Source organism: Pelophylax lessonae (genome assembly GCF_965119305.1).
Source record: "Pelophylax lessonae genome assembly, chromosome: 5".
Taxonomy (NCBI): Eukaryota; Metazoa; Chordata; class Amphibia; order Anura; family Ranidae; genus Pelophylax; species Pelophylax lessonae.
In genome coordinates, this window is record NC_138772.1 from 66304954 (window position 1) to 66323518 (window position 18565).

The following is an 18565-nucleotide window of genomic DNA, read 5'->3' on the forward strand; positions in this document are numbered from 1 at the left end:
TGTGCTGATCAGATGCACTCTCCCAAAAAAAAACCTTTCCAGCAATATACACCAAACTGAGCATGTGCAGCCTGACTCCAAAGGCTCTGTCGTCTTATTCGGACATGTTTTGGAGTCAGTGGAAGAAGAGGAGGAGCTGCGCATACAGGATCAAGCAGCCTTTTTACACAATGCAGAGGATTAACCCCTTAGGTTCCATAGTGAGTAGAACAAGCATGCTTTACTGCATATACAGACTGATTTTACTGTTGTGGGTTTAGCAACACTTTAAGTTAAGAGCTGATTGTTTACTATCCACAGCTGCACCAGAATCTGTGTGCACCAGTTTTAGTAAATCTCCAGCACTGAGTATATAAAATAAAAAAAACGTACCTTCACTAAATTGTGCACTGAATCCTCTGTGGTGGTTGCTATAGTCAGACCTCAGGAGGACAAACATGGTGTTCTGAGAAGAGATAACTGGAATGGGAATTTGAAATCCACACAAAGCTGCAAGAACCGGTGCATCACTGGATTCACCATCGTACACCTACCAGACGAAATAAATCAGTTAGTGTAACGCTAATTCAAATTTCTAGAGTTTTAGAAATTAGAGTGATAAGGGGTTAAAACCTCTGTCAGGTTTTGATGGTATGCAAGTGTCCATTAGAGAGATTTCCACTCACTTCCTGTGCCCAGTGACACTAAGTAATGTAAACTGCAATCTGACCAACATAAGGATAAATTCCATCTTTGCTGACCTCATTTGAAAATGCTAGTTGACTAGGAGCCTTTAACATTTTTGGAGTGACTGACTTGGCAGAATCATGTATCCAGTGAAATCAAAAATCCTAATCTGCATACACCTCCCCCAGCTAAACCCCCATCCTAAATTTCTTCCCAACTTTTCCTGGGAGAGCGGAGAGGTGATGGTCACCATAGACGAACTGCGGTGGGCAGTGCCGGGACAAGGTCATCCAGCGCCCAGGGCAAGGATGCCATCCTAGGGTCAAGGCACCCCATCCCCGCAACAAACCATTGTGCCCAGGGCAACCGACCCTCCTGCCCATCCCTTGTCCCGGCCCAAGTGGTGGGAAGTTGCTGGTATTGACAGTTCCCTTTATGTTCTCTAAAATGACTTGTGTGATGTGTCCTCCTGGCAAGCAGAAGAGGGGGATCAATTGCTCATTCATAGTTGCAATGGTTGTGGCATCTCTTTCTACACCAATAAAAAACACCTCTGAAATGACCCCATGTGGTCAGGCTCTCAGTGAAATACATCCCAGCAGCCCTTTGCGAATCGCCGAATGACGTAATCCCCTATAGGCGGCCAGACCCGGAAGTGAGGATCAATAAAGAAGATAAAAAGGTATTTCCTTCCAGAAAAAAAATAAAATAGTTTCCATTGGTAAAAGTATTTTTTATGGGGATTACATGCATCTGAACTTATTAAAATGGGTGGAACTCCACTTTAACCTAAGGAAAACTATTTGCTATTAGTAAAACATGGATGGGGAATATCTATGAAGCCTAAGTTGGGGAAAATTAACAACTGGAATTGAATTAGTTGGTAGAGGAATCACAGACACTTCCCCCTATCTATGTAGTTATACACAATAGTCCAAGGATGATGTAATGTTGGACGTATCTCTGCATTACCCAAATATCCTCAAATAATGTTCGTATCTCCAAGCAACAAGATTCATGAGAACACATCAGCCATATATTTCCCATGGTTTACTAGCTTGATTCATTGAGTCAGTGATAAATTATGCTGTCACTTACACTAAAACCTGTGACCAAATGGTGGTTTACGTCCTAAGGATAAGAACAACAGAGATCACATGCACTCCAATATATAGTTGTCCAGCTAAGTCTATATCTCTGTCTATCCATATTAAGCTGGTCATATACTCGTCAAATTTTGCTAGAAAACCTTCATTTTTGGAACATTCGTTTGACCATAAGTAGTTAGTGGGGTCAAATCGATGTTTAGTTTCGACCACAGTGATGAGAAAATTTGAAGGCGCAAAATGGAAAATTTTTCTACAACTAACAAAGTTCTAACAATGAATGCGGTCATTGTTGAGGAAAAATCTTACATATTGTAAAGAAATCTGTTTAATACCTCTCAAATTCTAGTCAAATAGTGGGTCTTGGTGAAATGCTAAGGGCGTTCATATGAAATGAGTTGGCTCAATGATGGCAAGAAAGGATTTTCTGGCAAATTATTTTTCGACGAACATTTGAACAAACAAATCTAACCATGTATGGTCAGCTTTACTGGTTAAAAAAAGACATATCACTTATTCCATAATTGTAAGAACACAAAATTTAAACATTTTTTAAGAAACTTTCCACAGGCCAATAAATGACCTACACCCACTTCTAAATATACTCTGTTCCCATACAAGGCAGACGAGCAGGGTCCTCCACAGGGACTGGTTTTAGGTATGCTTTAGGTCAGCCTTTTCCAACCAGGGTGCCTTCAGATGTCCTCAGGGGTGCCTTGGAAAAATGTGTAGAAACTGCCCAAAAAATTGTATACAAGCCGGTGGGTGGATTAAGCCGGACTTTTTGTTACATAAAGCCATAAGATTTCATTGTGCGCCATTACAACCTTCTAGCCGCCAGTGTCCTAACAGCCAATGACATCCTCGGTTGATAAGGAGAATGTTGGGAACCTGCATAGCACCCTTGATTGCCCCTCCCCTGCCCCTCTTTATCAGCACTGGGGTCACATTAGCTGAGTGAGGGAGAGAAACTAAAGCCTAGTACACACGCAACGATTATCGGCCGACCGATCGTCCGTCTTTTGTCCAGAGTGGTGTCTGTTGGTTGGAATGTGCCTAGACTGCACACAAATTTTCTCACCCGACAAAATTCTACTTCAGAAGTGATGTCATGTGTTGGCTTGCTTTCTTTGTGTTCTTTCTTCTCTGAGCATGCCCAGTCTTGCTCATTAGATTTTTCCCTGTTGAAATCTGTACTGACTGCACGAAAATCGGCCGTGTTTTGACGGCGGACAAAAATTTTATAGCCTGCACACCAGATTTTTTTCGGCGGAAAAGTTGGAGTCGGTTGTTGAAAGCATCATACTAACAAGCCGAAAATCGGCAGATCGGTCGTCGGACGCGTGTCTGCGAGGCTTGAGGCAGAAGAGAAACATTGGAATGCTAGTCAGTACCGGTGTGCAAAGGTGCAAACACTTTGGAAGAATAAATCACCGCTAATGTTGGGTGTCCTACACATATGGATGTTGCTGCATTATGTAAAACTATGAATTTTGCTTTTTAAATTTTAGAATGGGGTGCCTTGAGATTTTAATTATAAAAGGTTGCCTTGACTAAAAAAAGGTTGAGAAAAACTGCTTTAGGCTCCTAAATCATTAACCAAAACACCAATCGGGTGGGTACAGATAAAAACACAACATTCTTAGTGCTATCAGCCCCGTTAAAATTATATAGGCAAAAATGTCCAATTGGAATTGGAAAAATATCAAAGCCTTTAACATAACAAGTATTTGCACATTTCCTAATTAAAGTCACCACCAGTATGAATCACATATATTAAACAACCATTTAACCAGCTGAATTAGCAGTGCAAGTATATAAATATATTTTAAACCATTCCACAGAACTAGTTTAAAATCTATGTCATGTGTTCCAACATGGCCGCTATGCGTTCCAATAGGTTTCCTAATGGGACAGAACACGAAGCAGCGGCAGACATCTTCTTACACCCACACAAGTCTTGAATGTTACATATATTTTAGCAGTAAACTTACCTTATATACTGAAATAGGCCCCTTTCACACGAATGATCTGATCAGACCTGCCTGTCAGTTTTTTAGGCGGATCTAAACAGATCCTCCATGCATCCCTATGGGGCAGCGGATGTCAGCGGTGACATGTCCGCTGACACCCACTGCTATCTGATTCCAATCCTGTCCGTGAAATCCGGATGTATGGAAACCCTATTTTCCATCTGTCCAGGGGAATCGGATCGGATGGGATTGGATGAGAGCGGACAGGTGGTCTGTTCTCATCCGATTCCCCCATAGAGAGCAGCGGGGCTCTGACACCACTCTCTCCGCACACAGAGTGGAGACGGAGCTGTCATCCGCCTGCTCCGCGGGGATTTGCGGATCGATCCCCCGCTGAGCAGCACGGAGTCCGCCAACGGAGGTGAACCGTGTGAAAGGACCTATAGACTATTTCACCGTGACCGAGTGAAATAGTCTATTTCACTATATAATTAGTTTGTCGCTGAGCAGTGCGGGGTGTACCAAGATGGCCGTCACCACCTTCTACCTGCAGGTTTCTCGCTATACTTACTAGAATACAATAATAATATAACAGTATTACTCTGATTCAGTATATAAGATGAGTTTACTGCTAAAATAAATGTAAAATTCAGGACTTGCATGGGTGTAAGAAGATGTCCGCCGCTGTTTCGTGTTCTGTCACATTAGGAAACCTACTGGAACGCATAGCGGCCATTTTGGAATGCATGGCGCATGCGCAGTAAGTTGTTCTAATCCATACTTCACTTCCGGTTGCAGAATCTGATAAGTAGCGGTATTCTGATAGAACAAGAGTCACCCCCCTTACCATTATCATTAAAAGTGAAAGTAAAATTAAATCTCAAATTTTGGGTCGTCCCCAGAAAAGTAATAGAGTGGAGAGTGGACATCTTCCAATGGGGACACCAGTTCTGGTAACCTGGGTTTCCCCACTGAATTATTTAACTTGCAGGGATTTCCTCTCACTTCCTGTTTGGCTATGGGACAGGAAGTGAATGGAATTCTATGCAATGGAACACAGATGGTGAAAAAAAAAAATCTGACAGGGGTTATAACCCTTCCTTACTCTATCCCACATGGGAAAAATACGTTTTGCCTAGAGATCGACTTGAGGAAAATGTGTTTTTTCCCAATTCTCACAGAACAAATGTACTTACAGATTTGCTTTATGAATAGCTATGCAAATAGACCCCATGATGTAGAAAAAAATGCTAAACTGTTATTATTATGCTAAAACTACTCACAAATAAAGGAAATCAAAATGTTACAATAGTCTAAAATGATAATGAGTCAGACAAGTATAAGATGTTCATGTGTTTATTTGTGTATGGTGGCCATATGATCTATTATTCATAGAGGGATTTAGGAGGGGAGAAGGTCCCGCAGAAAATCCCAGGCGCCCTTAAAACAAACAAAGATAAGCCGTGGGCTGGAAATCTCCCACAATAAGGGAAGCGGAACACTCACAGATTTCCCTGACCATCCATACTATCTATATAACATCTGGAATACATTGATAATAAATTAAGAACACATTCACAGAGACTACAGATGAGACAACTAGCAGTTCCCTAACATGGACACAGAACTGAAAGCGGTTATGATAGGACAAATATATGATTTTAATACAACACATCATTTCCAAAATTTTAGCTGGTGATGTCATCTGACAATGGTGCTTTATATTGCTGGGAATAAATAGAGAGTATACGGAGCAATTGGCACAAAAAGAAAACTATTGACTAGTTATTTGACCTAGCCTGCGATATATTTATCTAAAATTGGTCAAGTATTAAAGTCACTCTAGAAAAACAAACAATGCAGAGGGCGCACCAGCCTAGCGCATTACCTTTGCAACAATTTTATTAAAGAAGAATGTTGTACCTCATACTCACAAACAAGCTTTTCAGGTGTAATAAAATTATATATATATATACTATTGATCGACCAATATAGTTTTTTTTACCACCGATACCGATACTGATATTTTGGTCATCGGATATCGGTATCGGCCGATATTGGACAATATTTTCAAGCAATTTTATTTCAATAGATTTTTTTCGAGATTAACAAGGACAAGAAACAACGGAAATGGTACAGAAATGAAAACTGTTACTAAAAATGTTTTTTAATTATTTTTTTTAATGTCTACAGGTGCTGTGGTGGAGGGATCTGGTGGTCTATAAGACCCCAAACCCCTCCTCTGCACTTAAAAGCATTCAAAACGCCAAGTTTGGCTGTTTTAATGCTGTAAGTTTTTTGAATTCGGCGCCACCAGTACCCGGAAAGGATGTCATGTCATGACATCACTTCCGAGTACTCGGCGGCCCCGAATTCAAAGAAATAGAGTCCCGGTCAGACGGCGGCAGTGCAGATGGAGACCCGGTCAGACGGCGACGGTGAAGGTAGGATGCCCGGGACACCCGCTGGGACAGGAGACCCGGCGAGCAGCAGAAGGCGACGGGAGGGGGGGGACATCCCCTCCCGCTCCTTGGAATGACAGCTGAGCGGCTTCTCAGCTGCATCGGTTGTCCTTACAAGACAGCCGACCGTTGGCTATGGACACCGGTAACGGGGTAATGCCTCTAGCTGCAGGCATCACCCCGGTACAAGCACTTTCCCAAAATAACATTAATATCAGTAAATCAAACGGCCGATTCCGATATATCGGGCAAAGTGCATATCGGCCCTCGATATATCGGCTTTGCCGATAATCGGTCGATCACTAATATATATACACACACACACACACACAAGTCCACCGATTGTCCACACAGTATGATCCGCTCATCTGAAACAGTTGTGTGATGTAAATCTCCAAATGAAGTTGAAGCATTTCAAGGGTTGACCCCTCTTCCTCAGAGCTCCCTCAGAGCTCCCTCAAAACGAGTCAGATTCATTTGGGGATTTACATCCAACAACCGTTTCAGATCAGTGGATCATGCTGTATGGACAATCGGTGGACTTGTGGGTATATATATATATATATATATATATATATATTATTACGCCTTAAAAGTCATCTCGCTTGTAAGTATGATGTACAACATTCTTTTTTTAATAAAATTGTTGCAAAGGTAATGCGCTAGGCTGGTGCGCCCTCTGTATTGTTTGTTTTTCTAGAGTCCATTTGGGTTTATGGAGTGGAAGCACAGCCTTTATAGCGGCCATACAAGTGGAGTCGCTCTGATATAAGACTGAGCCATTTACAACTCTCAAGCGCAGGAGCATTTATTCCTCTTTTTTCAACTATTAAAGTGAACCTGCCAAGGCATAAAAAGTACCTAAAAGGCTGAAGGTCCAATCACACCTATGTATTTTTGTCTGATGTGTTCTCCATCCAAATAAATGGAAAAGAAACAAAATGTTTATTAAGGTGCATCGCACATCAATGCATCATGACCAATCAAAACACAGCAGTCAAAAATGCATTTGCAAATGGGCCCTTAGATAACTCTACTGCTGAAATAAATACAACTTCTTGGGTTCAATTTACATTTTCAATTTAAAGTGGAAGTTATTTTCAGCTGAGATAGTTGGGGACTGCATAGATGCCACAGGTGTATATGGGTATTGGGTTCACATTGTAAGGGCTGGTTCATATGGGTGGCTTGGGGGGTGGTAAAAGCAGGTGGTTAAGTTTTCATTTTACTGCCCCCTGACTGCCCACCTACACACAGAAATGCAGCTGCTCAGGGCTGAACGCATGCAAAGCATCATGGCCGCGGCAAAAAATGAAATGCAATGTTGTACATACATACAGTACATAAAGGAAAATACACAATAGCAATTATACATGGTGTTCTAATTCGTATGACTTCTCTATTTCCCCAGTGGTGTCTGCAGGTATCTTATAAACATTAGACTGTCTCAATGGCTGTATTATAAGGTCTAATTTGCAAATGTAATTTTACACTAAGAATGAGAGGCTTCTGTGATCTGATAGCATGTCACAGCCTTACACCATGTAATACTCAACTCATCTCAACTGTGAAGCATGGTGGGTAGAATATACTGGCGTGAGGTGTGATTGTCTGCCTGAGAGCCTCATAGACTTTTAATCACTGTATACAGTATAATAATGATACATTTAAAGAGTAACTCCACTTTTGTTGAAAAAAAAAACATTCCCCTCTGGGTGATCTATGTACATTGCAAGGATTTTAGCACACTTTGTTACAGATTCCTACCTTCTGTTATTCTGAAGAAATCCCTGTGTGTTTCTCTAGGCCCCTGTGCGAAAATGAATCTAATGGGAGTTGTTTCATAATTATTAATCAGCTGTGGCACCTGCAGAGCACCAATGAGAAACGCTGCTGGGTCTCCATCCCTTTAGACATGTTCTCATTGGGAGTATCTCACCAAATTGACATTTTTTTTGCAGGGGATGCCAGAAATCTGAAATCAGTGAGCCAATCACACAAGCAGGAAATTATGTTTCTAGGGTGTGGTCAGTATACATTCTATGTACAGAACACCTCCAGGTAGCCATATTGTATTGCTTTGTCAGAAAAGTACAGCGACTGCAGATTGAAAAGGAAATGTAATTTTGAATAACATTCAATTACAATATGATTTGTGTCCCAAGTGTATACGCTATATAAATTTTTCTTTATTTGCTATTTTTTGTTCCCCACGAAGGTGGAGTTACCCTAGATGAAGCTTTTGCGATATACTAGGTAATGCATTCTTTTATAAAGATATATCAATAGGAAGAAGTCATGGGATCCTGGAAAGATTTTGTGTTGGTGTTCTTACATCCTTAGGGCAGCCCCCAACTGTTTTGGTTATTTATGGTTGACATGCGCCCTATATTGAAATTTCCATGCTCCGGACACACATTTGCTTCTAGCAGAAGTGACCTCTATGGGTAACATTTTTGACATACTGTACACAGCATAGCACATTCTTTGTGACCCGCACATAATAATATGCCTCTTCTTATGTAAGACAATACTATATTGAATTCTGATAAGCCACAGCACATTCTCTATTCTCTCTGCGTGTCTTCCAGCCGCTGAATGACTGGGACTCTTCAAAGGAGCCATTGTCCAGACCTTTTTAATGGTGTCTCATATCAAAGATTTGGTGATTAATGAAATTCCAGTCTGGCACGTCTTTATTATCCATGCCTCCTAATTTGAACACAAGCAAAGGGAAACACTCAATATTGTTTAGAGATTTGTTTGTTTGACGAGACAGGTCATAAAATGTCAGTTCTCTGCAGCCCATTGCTCTTTTTTATTCCGCTGGTTGGCTGGTAGGACTGTATGTTCCTTGTTGTGGTAGAGCAGCAGCCAAAATGGTCAAAGTCTTAAAGTGGAACTCCAGGCAAACAGTTAATATGTGGATGCAAAAATGATTATTTATTGCTTTGCTTGCCAATAGGAAGGGTATACAGCTAGAGGTCAAAGATGGGATTGATCCTCATTTTGTAAAGATTTAAAGCGGAGTTCCGGACACAAAATCGACATAATCTATTTTAGGCCATCCGCTTGCTCTTGGTCACCTGAAAAATAAATGGATAGTTACGGTTTTTTTTTTTGTTTACTTACCTTGTTATTGAAGAAAAATATACTCACCTTTCTTCCACTTCCTCCCTCTGCCGCCGCGGCCCGTGCCCTCACTTCCTCTTTGCATTGATTCCTGGGAGCTGAACGTCATCGCTCCCAGGAATCAATGCGCCTGCACCGGCCCCGCTCGTCATTTCCGGTGCGGTCGCCTCATTCCCTGCCAAACAGCTTCTGGGCATGCCCAGAAGCTGTGGAGGGATGACGCGCCCGCACCGAAAGTGACGAGGGGGGCCGGTGCAGGCACATTCTGGGAGAAGAGGACGCAGAAGAGGACGCGCTGGCTTTAGCTGCCCACATCCGAGATGGCAACGCTGGAGAAGAAATTTTCAAGGTAAGTAAGTGCGAACTGGGACAGTTTAGAGGCTATCCATTGTGGAATGTACTAGCCCTGACTGTCCCGGGGGTATTTTTAGCAAAATTTCACCCCCGTGGCCGGAACTCCGCTTTAAGTCAACCCTAAATGAAACGACGACCCATTCAGCAGGGACCAGCCGATTTTCGATTCATGTATAGAAAGAGTTGTTGTGCAAAAACTCAATCTACCAATCAACCTCTGTACAACTGCCCTATTGGATTTTTGCCACTCTGTCAGGACTGTCCACTATAGCCAGTGGTGCTGATCAGTGTATTCTGACGGTGGGGATGTCTCCCCACTGTCACTATACAATAGCTCAGTGGGAGTGATTCTCCCATTCACATTGAGAGTGTGGATGGGGGAATCAAGTATTTTTTTCCATTTAACCCCCTTGGTTGAGTGACAACAAAATGGCTCATTTATTGCCAGCCTTACACTCACTTTCTCCCATATCTGAGGCACAGGAATGAGATCTCCTTCATGAAGACACAAAAGCCTATTACACTCGGTTCACACTGCCACAGCTTGGGATCCAACTTGTGAGACCCCAAGTCACATGACATAGGAAATCCCATGTTAGTCAATGAGAGTTGACTTAATTAGCACTACTGAAGTCGCTCCGACTTTAGAAAATGTTCCTGTACTACTTCAAGGCAATTGATATCTGACTTGTGCCCATAGACTTTAATAGAAGTCGACTCTGAGTCAGATCCTCATCTATATTGATGTGATTTGGATCCGACATTACAGGAAGTTTATCTGGGTATTCCCTGAAAGTCGCTTCTAAAGTCCCATCAAAGTAGTACTCAAGTCACCAGCAAATTGCCAGGAAGTTGCACCGTAAGTTGCGAAACTTTCAGGTCGCAGTAGTGTGAACAAACCCTTACTGTGTGTTGAGCAAAGTTTAGCTTCAAACCATATCTAATATCAAAAACAAAAAAGCAATATATTCCGGCTTACTAGTCCTTGGATGTGGAGGCTGCATTAGTTCCCCTTTTTAGGATTTTTTCCTTTACTTTCACCTGGTGATCTTGTGAATAACACACTTAATTTCTCAGGGTGATAACACTCCCACACTGTATTGTGTCTTTAGAGGGAGCCATGATTGTCAGCCTAGGCTGCTCTCCTAAATCTGTTCTACAAAATAGCTTTCCTTTCCTGATCTCCTTTACATGGGGAGAGGGGGATGTGTAGTTTACAGAATGATAGCTTAGAAAGAAGATAATATTGTTTGTGATTTCAGTGCAATTTACATACAATAAAGTTGCAAGGTCACTGCATTTCTGGGAAGATCAACAGGTATTGTCTGTACCCGCTGGAAAAGTTCTTAACCTGCAAAATGGAAACTAATGCAGCCACCACATATACAGACTCATAAGCTGAATAGTATAAAATGTATGTTCTGGGGGGCATGGCCAGCGCGCGGACGAGTATGGCCACTTAGTGCTGCAGCTCTAAAGTGAGGACGCCTGCCGGGGCACACTACAGCCATTCTGAGCACACAGAAATGGTGGTTTTCAGCCACACTGCACTGGTCACCCTCCAGGAACATGTCCAGAAATAGAAAGGACCAGGGGCAGCCATGACGGATGATGTTTTATTTCACCCCGCCACTCTGGCCAGATTCCCAATATGCTGGGGGGCTGCTCGCCTGCCTCACCGCATGGCCACACACAGGGGAATGGAGAAACGAGATTTGACTCCAGACTTTCTGCTATATGCCAAACTAGCTGCCTGTATTTGTAAATATTCACTTTCAGATCAGACAATCCCATAGCTAGCCTGGTCATTTATGTCAGCTAACCCGCCAAGGAAAAAGGGAATATCCCTCTTCTATAATCTTATACATTCAAAAATTACTTTTATCAAATCCCCTCCTCTACTCAAATGGGAAGAGGATCCTGAAATACCCCTTAATGACAAACAGTGGCTGAAAGTTATTCAATTAATTTATTCCTGCTCTAAATGTACGACTCAGGAAGACCACCCAAAAAATCCATCTAAGATGGTATCTGACCCCATATTCTATTGCTAGATTCTCCAAATCTGGTGATAACTTATGCAGGAGAGGGTGCGGACAGGTGGGGACATTGAAACATATGTTATGGTCGTGCCTAAGCATTGGAAGCTTCTGGAATGCTGTTTTCAAGTTAATATCTGCAGTGATGGGCATAGTCGCCAAACCAAACATAGCACTAGCTCTCTTATGTGTACATGCTGATAAATTCCCATCTACGCTCAGACCTATTGCTTAAAATATTCTCTCTGTGGCACGCTATCCTGATAGCCAGGAGGTCTAAATTACCATCCCTACCAAATATTTCTGAACTTAACCGCTTGCCGACCACCGCACGACTATTTACTGCGGCGGTCAGCCCCTCACAGGCAAAGTGACGTAGTACTACATCGCTAGCCTGTGAGGCTCTAGGGAGCGAGCGCGCGCCCCTGGAGGCACGCTCCCGCTCGCTCACTGACCCCCCTGCGCATGTGAGCGGCGGACACCGGGAGAAAGGCAGGCGGCTAATGTAAACAAAGCCGCCTGTCTGTCTCCCCTGTGTAACAGCAGAGATCATACGGTCCTGCTATGTAGGACCGTAGATCTCTGCTGTTACATCACAAGCCACATCCAATCACAGTTAGAATCACGCCCCTAGGGACACACTTAACCCCTCCCTCTCCAATAAAGTGAACCCCTTCCCTGCCAGTGTCATTTTACAGTAACAGTGCATATGTTTAGCACTTATTACTGTAGTAATGTCACTGGTACCCCCAAAAGTGTCAGAATTGTCAGTCAAGGATCCGATCTGTCGGCCACAATGTCGCAGTCCCGCAAAAAAAAAAAAACGCAGATCGCCGCCATTACTCAATGACAAAAATCTTTCCCTTAGTTAGTAAACGCAATAACTTTTGCGCAAACCAATCAAAATACGCTTTTTGCAATTTTTTTTACCAAACATATGTAGCAGAAAACAAATTGGCCTAAAATGTTAAATAATTTAGATTTTTACATTTTTTTGGGGGGAATTTCATATAAAAAAATGTAAAAAATATTGTTATTTTTGCAAAATTGTCGCTCTTTTTTTGTTTATAGCGCATGATCAAAAAATCGCAGAGGAGATCAAATACCACCAAAATAAAGCTCTATTTGTGGGAAAAAAAGGACGTCAATTTCATTTGGGTACATCGTCGCACGACCACGCAATTGTCCGTTAAAGTCACGCAGTGCCGAATCGCAAAATAGGCCCTGGTCAGGAAGGGGGTAAAATCTTACAGGGCTTAAGTGGTTAAACAATATATGGACCAGATCCTAGGTTATGAACAGGTGATAGCCTATAGAGATAAGGTCTGCTAGCTTTCACGATAGATGGTCATCTTGGCTACAGTTCAAATACAATAATCCGTAGATATTGTTTGGCATGACTCCAGTCCTCATATATCCTTATAAACTCCTTTGCTTTATCTCTCTTCTAGTTATCCATTGCCTATGTGTGTTAAAAGCTTTGTTGATAGCCACTGCTATGCGCAGTCCATGTCAGTCTGGAGATTTACTGCTCCAGGGTCATCGGTTATCCTGAAATGTATGTTTAACATAAGAATTAAATAACCTTTGCTCTACTGTGGTGTAAGTGGGAAGTTTGTTTTCTTTTGTGAACTTCTATAAGTTACTCTCCCTACTCTGTAAAACGTTAAAACTTCAAATGAAAATGTATATGGATAAAGAAAAGAAAATGTTTGTTTTGGGTTTACACATATCTTTTGAGATAAGAGGGGAATGGGAGATGTCATAGAGGTTGGGTTATGCATAATGATCTATGTTTATATTTTAAACATAGTACTATTAGATACAAATTTTTACAATCACAACTAAATTTTAGAATGGCAGAAAAATAGCAGAAATAAATAAAGTACACATAAAATGGAAATTTAAGACTTAATTCAGTGAAACTTACGGTGACATTGTCAAGGCTACACGAGTCATGACTTTCCATTTCAAAGTCAGTAAAGTTGAGTAAGACTCGGTGTCCAGGGTCAACTCTTATCAGCCAGGAACATTCTGTGTGGTCGCCATAGGGTCCTGGGTAATTCGGAGAATGGATCTCCCCACTTGGGGCTTGGACTACTCCACCACAGCCTGCAGACAATTAAGGCAGTTTCTCTGTTAAACTCATAAGCTTTATTAGGCACATTATACTGATTCTAGATGCATTTGGCAGAGATCACAAAACTTTTTGTTTATGCTCCATTACAGAATACTTCCCAAAGGGAAGTACTAGTCTGGTTGAGAAGAAAAAAGCAATCCCTCCAGGTGAATGGTATACGTTGCAATGACTTTAGCAAACCTTGCAGATTCTTACATTTCCCTGAAGCTACTGATTCAGTCTTTAATCTTCCCTTTTTCTAAATGACTGTTAGGTGGAAGGGTCTGCCTTCATAATAGCCACCTGTGCAGTCATACATTAGTCTTTTTTTTTTTTCAAACGGAGGGCTGAACGAAAAAACTGACCCAATTCACTCCACCATCCACACATTTGAGGTGGAGTTGTTGTATTCTGACAGTGGGAAGACTTCCCTGCCATCAGAGTACACTGATTAGTGATGCCGGAAATAGCCGGCGGCTCTGATCAATTGTGGGAAAAAACAGACAGGGTGGTTGTACAGAAGTTGATCAGTAGATCGACCTCTGTACAATCAGCCTGCTTCTAGATGGATTGAAATCTAGCCAGTCCCTGCTGAACTGGAGAATTTTGATCATGTATGTCTGTCTTAAAGGGGATGAAACGCCTATTGCAGGCAAATCCTGAAACTGTATCTTGAGTCCTGTGCAGACTGTTTGGAAAGGCAAAGAGCCAATGGTCGAAGAAATTAGGTTTCCGGGAGCAGAACTGTCTCTGAGAATGGAGAAAACCATTACACCCATACATAGCTGTACTTTACTTTCCATGCCAGTCTATCAAAATCAATGAAGTATATCTTCATAAGTAGTGAAGACAAAAGAAAAAAAAGTGATTTATATAAACATTTGTTTTCTCCAGGCTTATATACTATATATGTGTGTGTGTATTTTTTTTTTAACAGAAAGAGCAATTGATACAGGGTGATCCCTTGATTCATAGAGTATTATGTGTTTTTCTAAGGAGGGAATGGAAGCTGTTTGCTCTCAGACTCTCTGGGGGAGATTTTCTAAAGCTGGTGCACACAGAATCTGGTGCAGCTGTGCATAGAATCCAATCAGCTTCCAGGTTTTATTGTCGAAGTTAAATTTAACAAGCTGAAGTTAGAAATTGATTGGTTACTATGCACAGCTGCACTAGATTCTGTGTGCACCAGTTTTAGTAAATCTCCCCCTTTGTGTCATTGAAACTCCCGACAACTTATCTGAACAAGCTGGCAGGGAGCCAGAGAGAAGTAAATAGTTTACTGCTCTGACTCATTCAGTACTATGGGGTTGATTCACTAAAAATGGAGGGTGCAAAATCAGATACAGCTTTGCACAGAAACCAATCAGCTGCTAATTTCAGCTTGTTCAATTAAGCTTTGACAAAAAAAAACCTGGAAGCCGATTGGTTTCTATGGAGAGCTGCACCAGGTTTTGCACCCTCCAGTTTAATAAATCAACCCTTATGTGTAAATGTGAACTTTAAACCTATTTTGATTAGGCAGGTAAACATAAGGGCCAGGAGCTCCGCCTTTTTAAAAACACTATTTTTACCTCTGTCTATAATAAAATTACCTATGAAGCTTGGTTCACACTGTAATGGTATCGTACACAGAATCTCCTGCGCTGGGATACAAAAGCAACCATTTTGTGTTTCAGAGCTCAGCTGACAGTTTTAAAAACCAAAAAGGTAATTCCTTTACCAGCCCCTCACCGCAGCTCCTTTTGGCAGTGTTAATTACCCCCTGGGTCACTGAACATTAGTATGCACGGCTTCAAACAACTCTTATCTAAGCAGCAGACCGACCTCCTAGCCACTATGTCTCTTCCTGCTCAGAGCAATGTTGTAATCTGAGCAAAGCCATATGGCTAATAGGTCCTATAACAAAGCATTCAAGGGCTCTGTTATTTGGGACACAGTTACACACAAAATCATAACTTTATACACAAGCAAGATATGTCTCTAGAAAGTATATATTTGAATGCAAGATAAAATACCGATCGAATTAAGATCAAAAATGATCACATTCGTTGCTAGGGAAGACAAGCTAGCGATCAGATGCCTTACAGGTCAGAGGTTATTCCGAGGTAACCCGTTTTTAGTGTCTGTGGATCATACATTCACTGCCGGACAATAAAATATCAGTTTCAAGAATGTAACCATTACATATTTCGAGATATGAGTTCTGTTAATAATCTGTCTAAGCGGGAGGTGTCTTAGCAGTTTATGAGCCTCTGGGGGCCGCCCATGGCCCCAGCATTTATTGGTCAAGTACTTCTGGTGACACCCCCTGGGGGGGTCAGAGAAAAAGAGAGAGCTGATGGAGCTCTCATTCTACCATCCAAGCAATAACATCGCTTAAGAGAGGAACTGATCATACCTGTTCAGCTTCTGAAACAAAGATACACTTGGGACTTTTGAAGGCAAGTATTTCATTTCTAATTCTTATCTATTCTTCTAAATTGCTGTATTGTGTCTCTATTTCTTTGTAACCCATTTTTCTGTAAATATTTTTATTTGCACTAATTTTAACCTTTCTTATAATTAAACCTTATTTTGAAAAGTGTTAATTTTGTATCTAAGCTCTTAAACGCAAGCTAACCAGAACCTGCCTCTTGGAAGAGCGCTACTGTATAGAATAACCATCTGAACATTCCTGTCTGAGGTGACAGTGTGTTTTACAGATGATTATTCTAAAGTCATAATTGGTATTTCTAAAATTACGAGCGTCCTCTGGGCTCATTATAACGTAGAGGTGGTGGCAGAGAAAGGGTTAATTGTTTAATTAGCCCGGTGACAATCGATCTCAGTCTGCTGGCATCTAGATTGTGGTCCCGCAAGCTGGACAATCTGTGTGCTGGGTGCAGCTGAGAGTGGCATTGTTACGCAAGTGACGACAGGGTGTGAGATTGCCTGGTCTTTGGTCACAAGTTGGATGAGAAGGCCAGGGGTCTGATACCCGCCACAGTCACACACACCTATGTGTGCGGCTGCAGGTGCAGGAATCGCAGCCATTTCTGCATCCGAAACCACCCGCAGTACAAACACATTGCTGTGATAAAATGGGTGGGGCTGACATTCATTGTGAATGGCACCCCCACGATTTAGTGTTTGAGCTGGTGTCTGTTGTGTAGTAACGGTGCCTAGCGTTGTTACAAAGCAGGATGCTGGATATATATATATATATATATATATATATATATATATATATATATACACACAGTGCCTTGCAAAAGTATTCGGCCCCCTTGAACTTTTCGACCTTTTGCCACATTTCAGGCTTCAAACATAAAGATATAAAACTGTAATTTTTTGTGAAGTGAAAAATTGGGCCCCCTTAAGTTAATACTTTGTAGCGCCATCTTTTGCTGCGATTACAGCTGTAAGTTGCTTGGGGTATGTCTCTCTCAGTTTTGCACATCGAGAGACTGACATTTTTGCCCATTCCTCCTTGCAAAACAGCTCAAGCTCAGTGAGGTTGGATGGAGAGCGTTTGTGAACAGCAGTTTTCAGTTCTTTCCACAGATTCTCGATTGGATTCAGGTCTGGACTTTGACTTGGCCATTCTAACACCTGGATATGTTTATTTGTAAACCATTCCATTGTAGATTTTGCTTTATGTTTTGGATTATTGTCTTGTTGGAAGACAAATCTCCGTCCCAGTCTCAGGTCTTTTGCAGGCTCAATCAGGTTTTCTTCCAGAATGGTCCTGTATTTGGCTCCATCCATCTTCCCATCAAGTTTAACCATCTTCCCTGTCCCTGCTGAAGAAAAGCAGGCCCAAACCATTGAACAGACAAGGACTCACTGCTCAAGGTGGTGTAATTGCCTGATGACTCACACAGGTGCATGCCCCGGCTCGCCTCCGTGAAAACTTGATAAAAGAAAAGTCCAAATATGACAATCGTGACAAGGTAGACGCGTTTCACACACTGACTGAGTGCTTAATCATTAACGCTAATGATTAAGCACACAGTCAGTGTGTGAAACGCGTCTACCTTGTCACGATTGTCATATTTGGATGTCCAGTCAATAAATCTGGATTTTGACTCAACCTGGAGTGCTGCCAATTCCTTTTCTTTTATCAGGCCCAAACCATGATGCTGCCACCACCATGTTTGACAGTGGGGATGGTGTGTTCAGGGTGATGAGCTGTGTTGCTTTTACGCCAAACATAATGTTTTGCATTGTTGCCAAAAAGTTCGATTTTTGGTTTCATCTGCCAGAGCACCTTCTTCCACATGTTTGGCGTGTTTCCCAGGTGGCTTGTGGCAAGCTTTAAATGATACTTTTTATGGATATCTTTAAGAAATGGCTTTCTTCTTGCCACTCTTCCATAAAGGCCAGATTTGTGCAGTACACGACTGATTGTTGTCCTATGGACAGAGTCTACCATCTCAGCTGTAGATCTCTGCAGTTCTTCCAGAGTGATCATGGGCCTCTTGGCTGCATCCCTGATCAGTCTTCTCCTTGTATGAGCTGAAAGTTTAGAGGGACGGCCAGGTCTTCCTAGATTTGCAGTGGTCTGATACTCCTTCCATTTCAATATTATCGCTTGCACAGTGCTCCTTGGGAGGTATAAAGCTTGGGAAATCTTTTTGTATCCAAATCCGGCTTTAAACTTCTCCACAACAGTATCTCGGACCTGCCTGGTGTGTTCCTTGTTCTCCCTGATGCTCTCAGCGATTTAAACGAA

At 41.9% G+C, this 18565-nt stretch overlaps 1 protein-coding gene across 1 annotated transcript in view; it reads right to left on the bottom strand.

Moving 5' to 3' along the window:
- Positions 1 to 18565, bottom strand: part of CUBN (cubilin) — a 439455-nt gene that overhangs the window by 175825 nt on the left and 245065 nt on the right. Inside the window, exons 31-32 of the mRNA XM_082257511.1 lie at positions 13663 to 13844; positions 373 to 529 (exon numbers count right to left, since the gene is read on the bottom strand). Of these exons, the coding sequence (XP_082113637.1) occupies positions 373 to 529; positions 13663 to 13844 (339 nt within the window). The remainder of the gene's footprint in view (positions 1 to 372; positions 530 to 13662; positions 13845 to 18565) is intronic.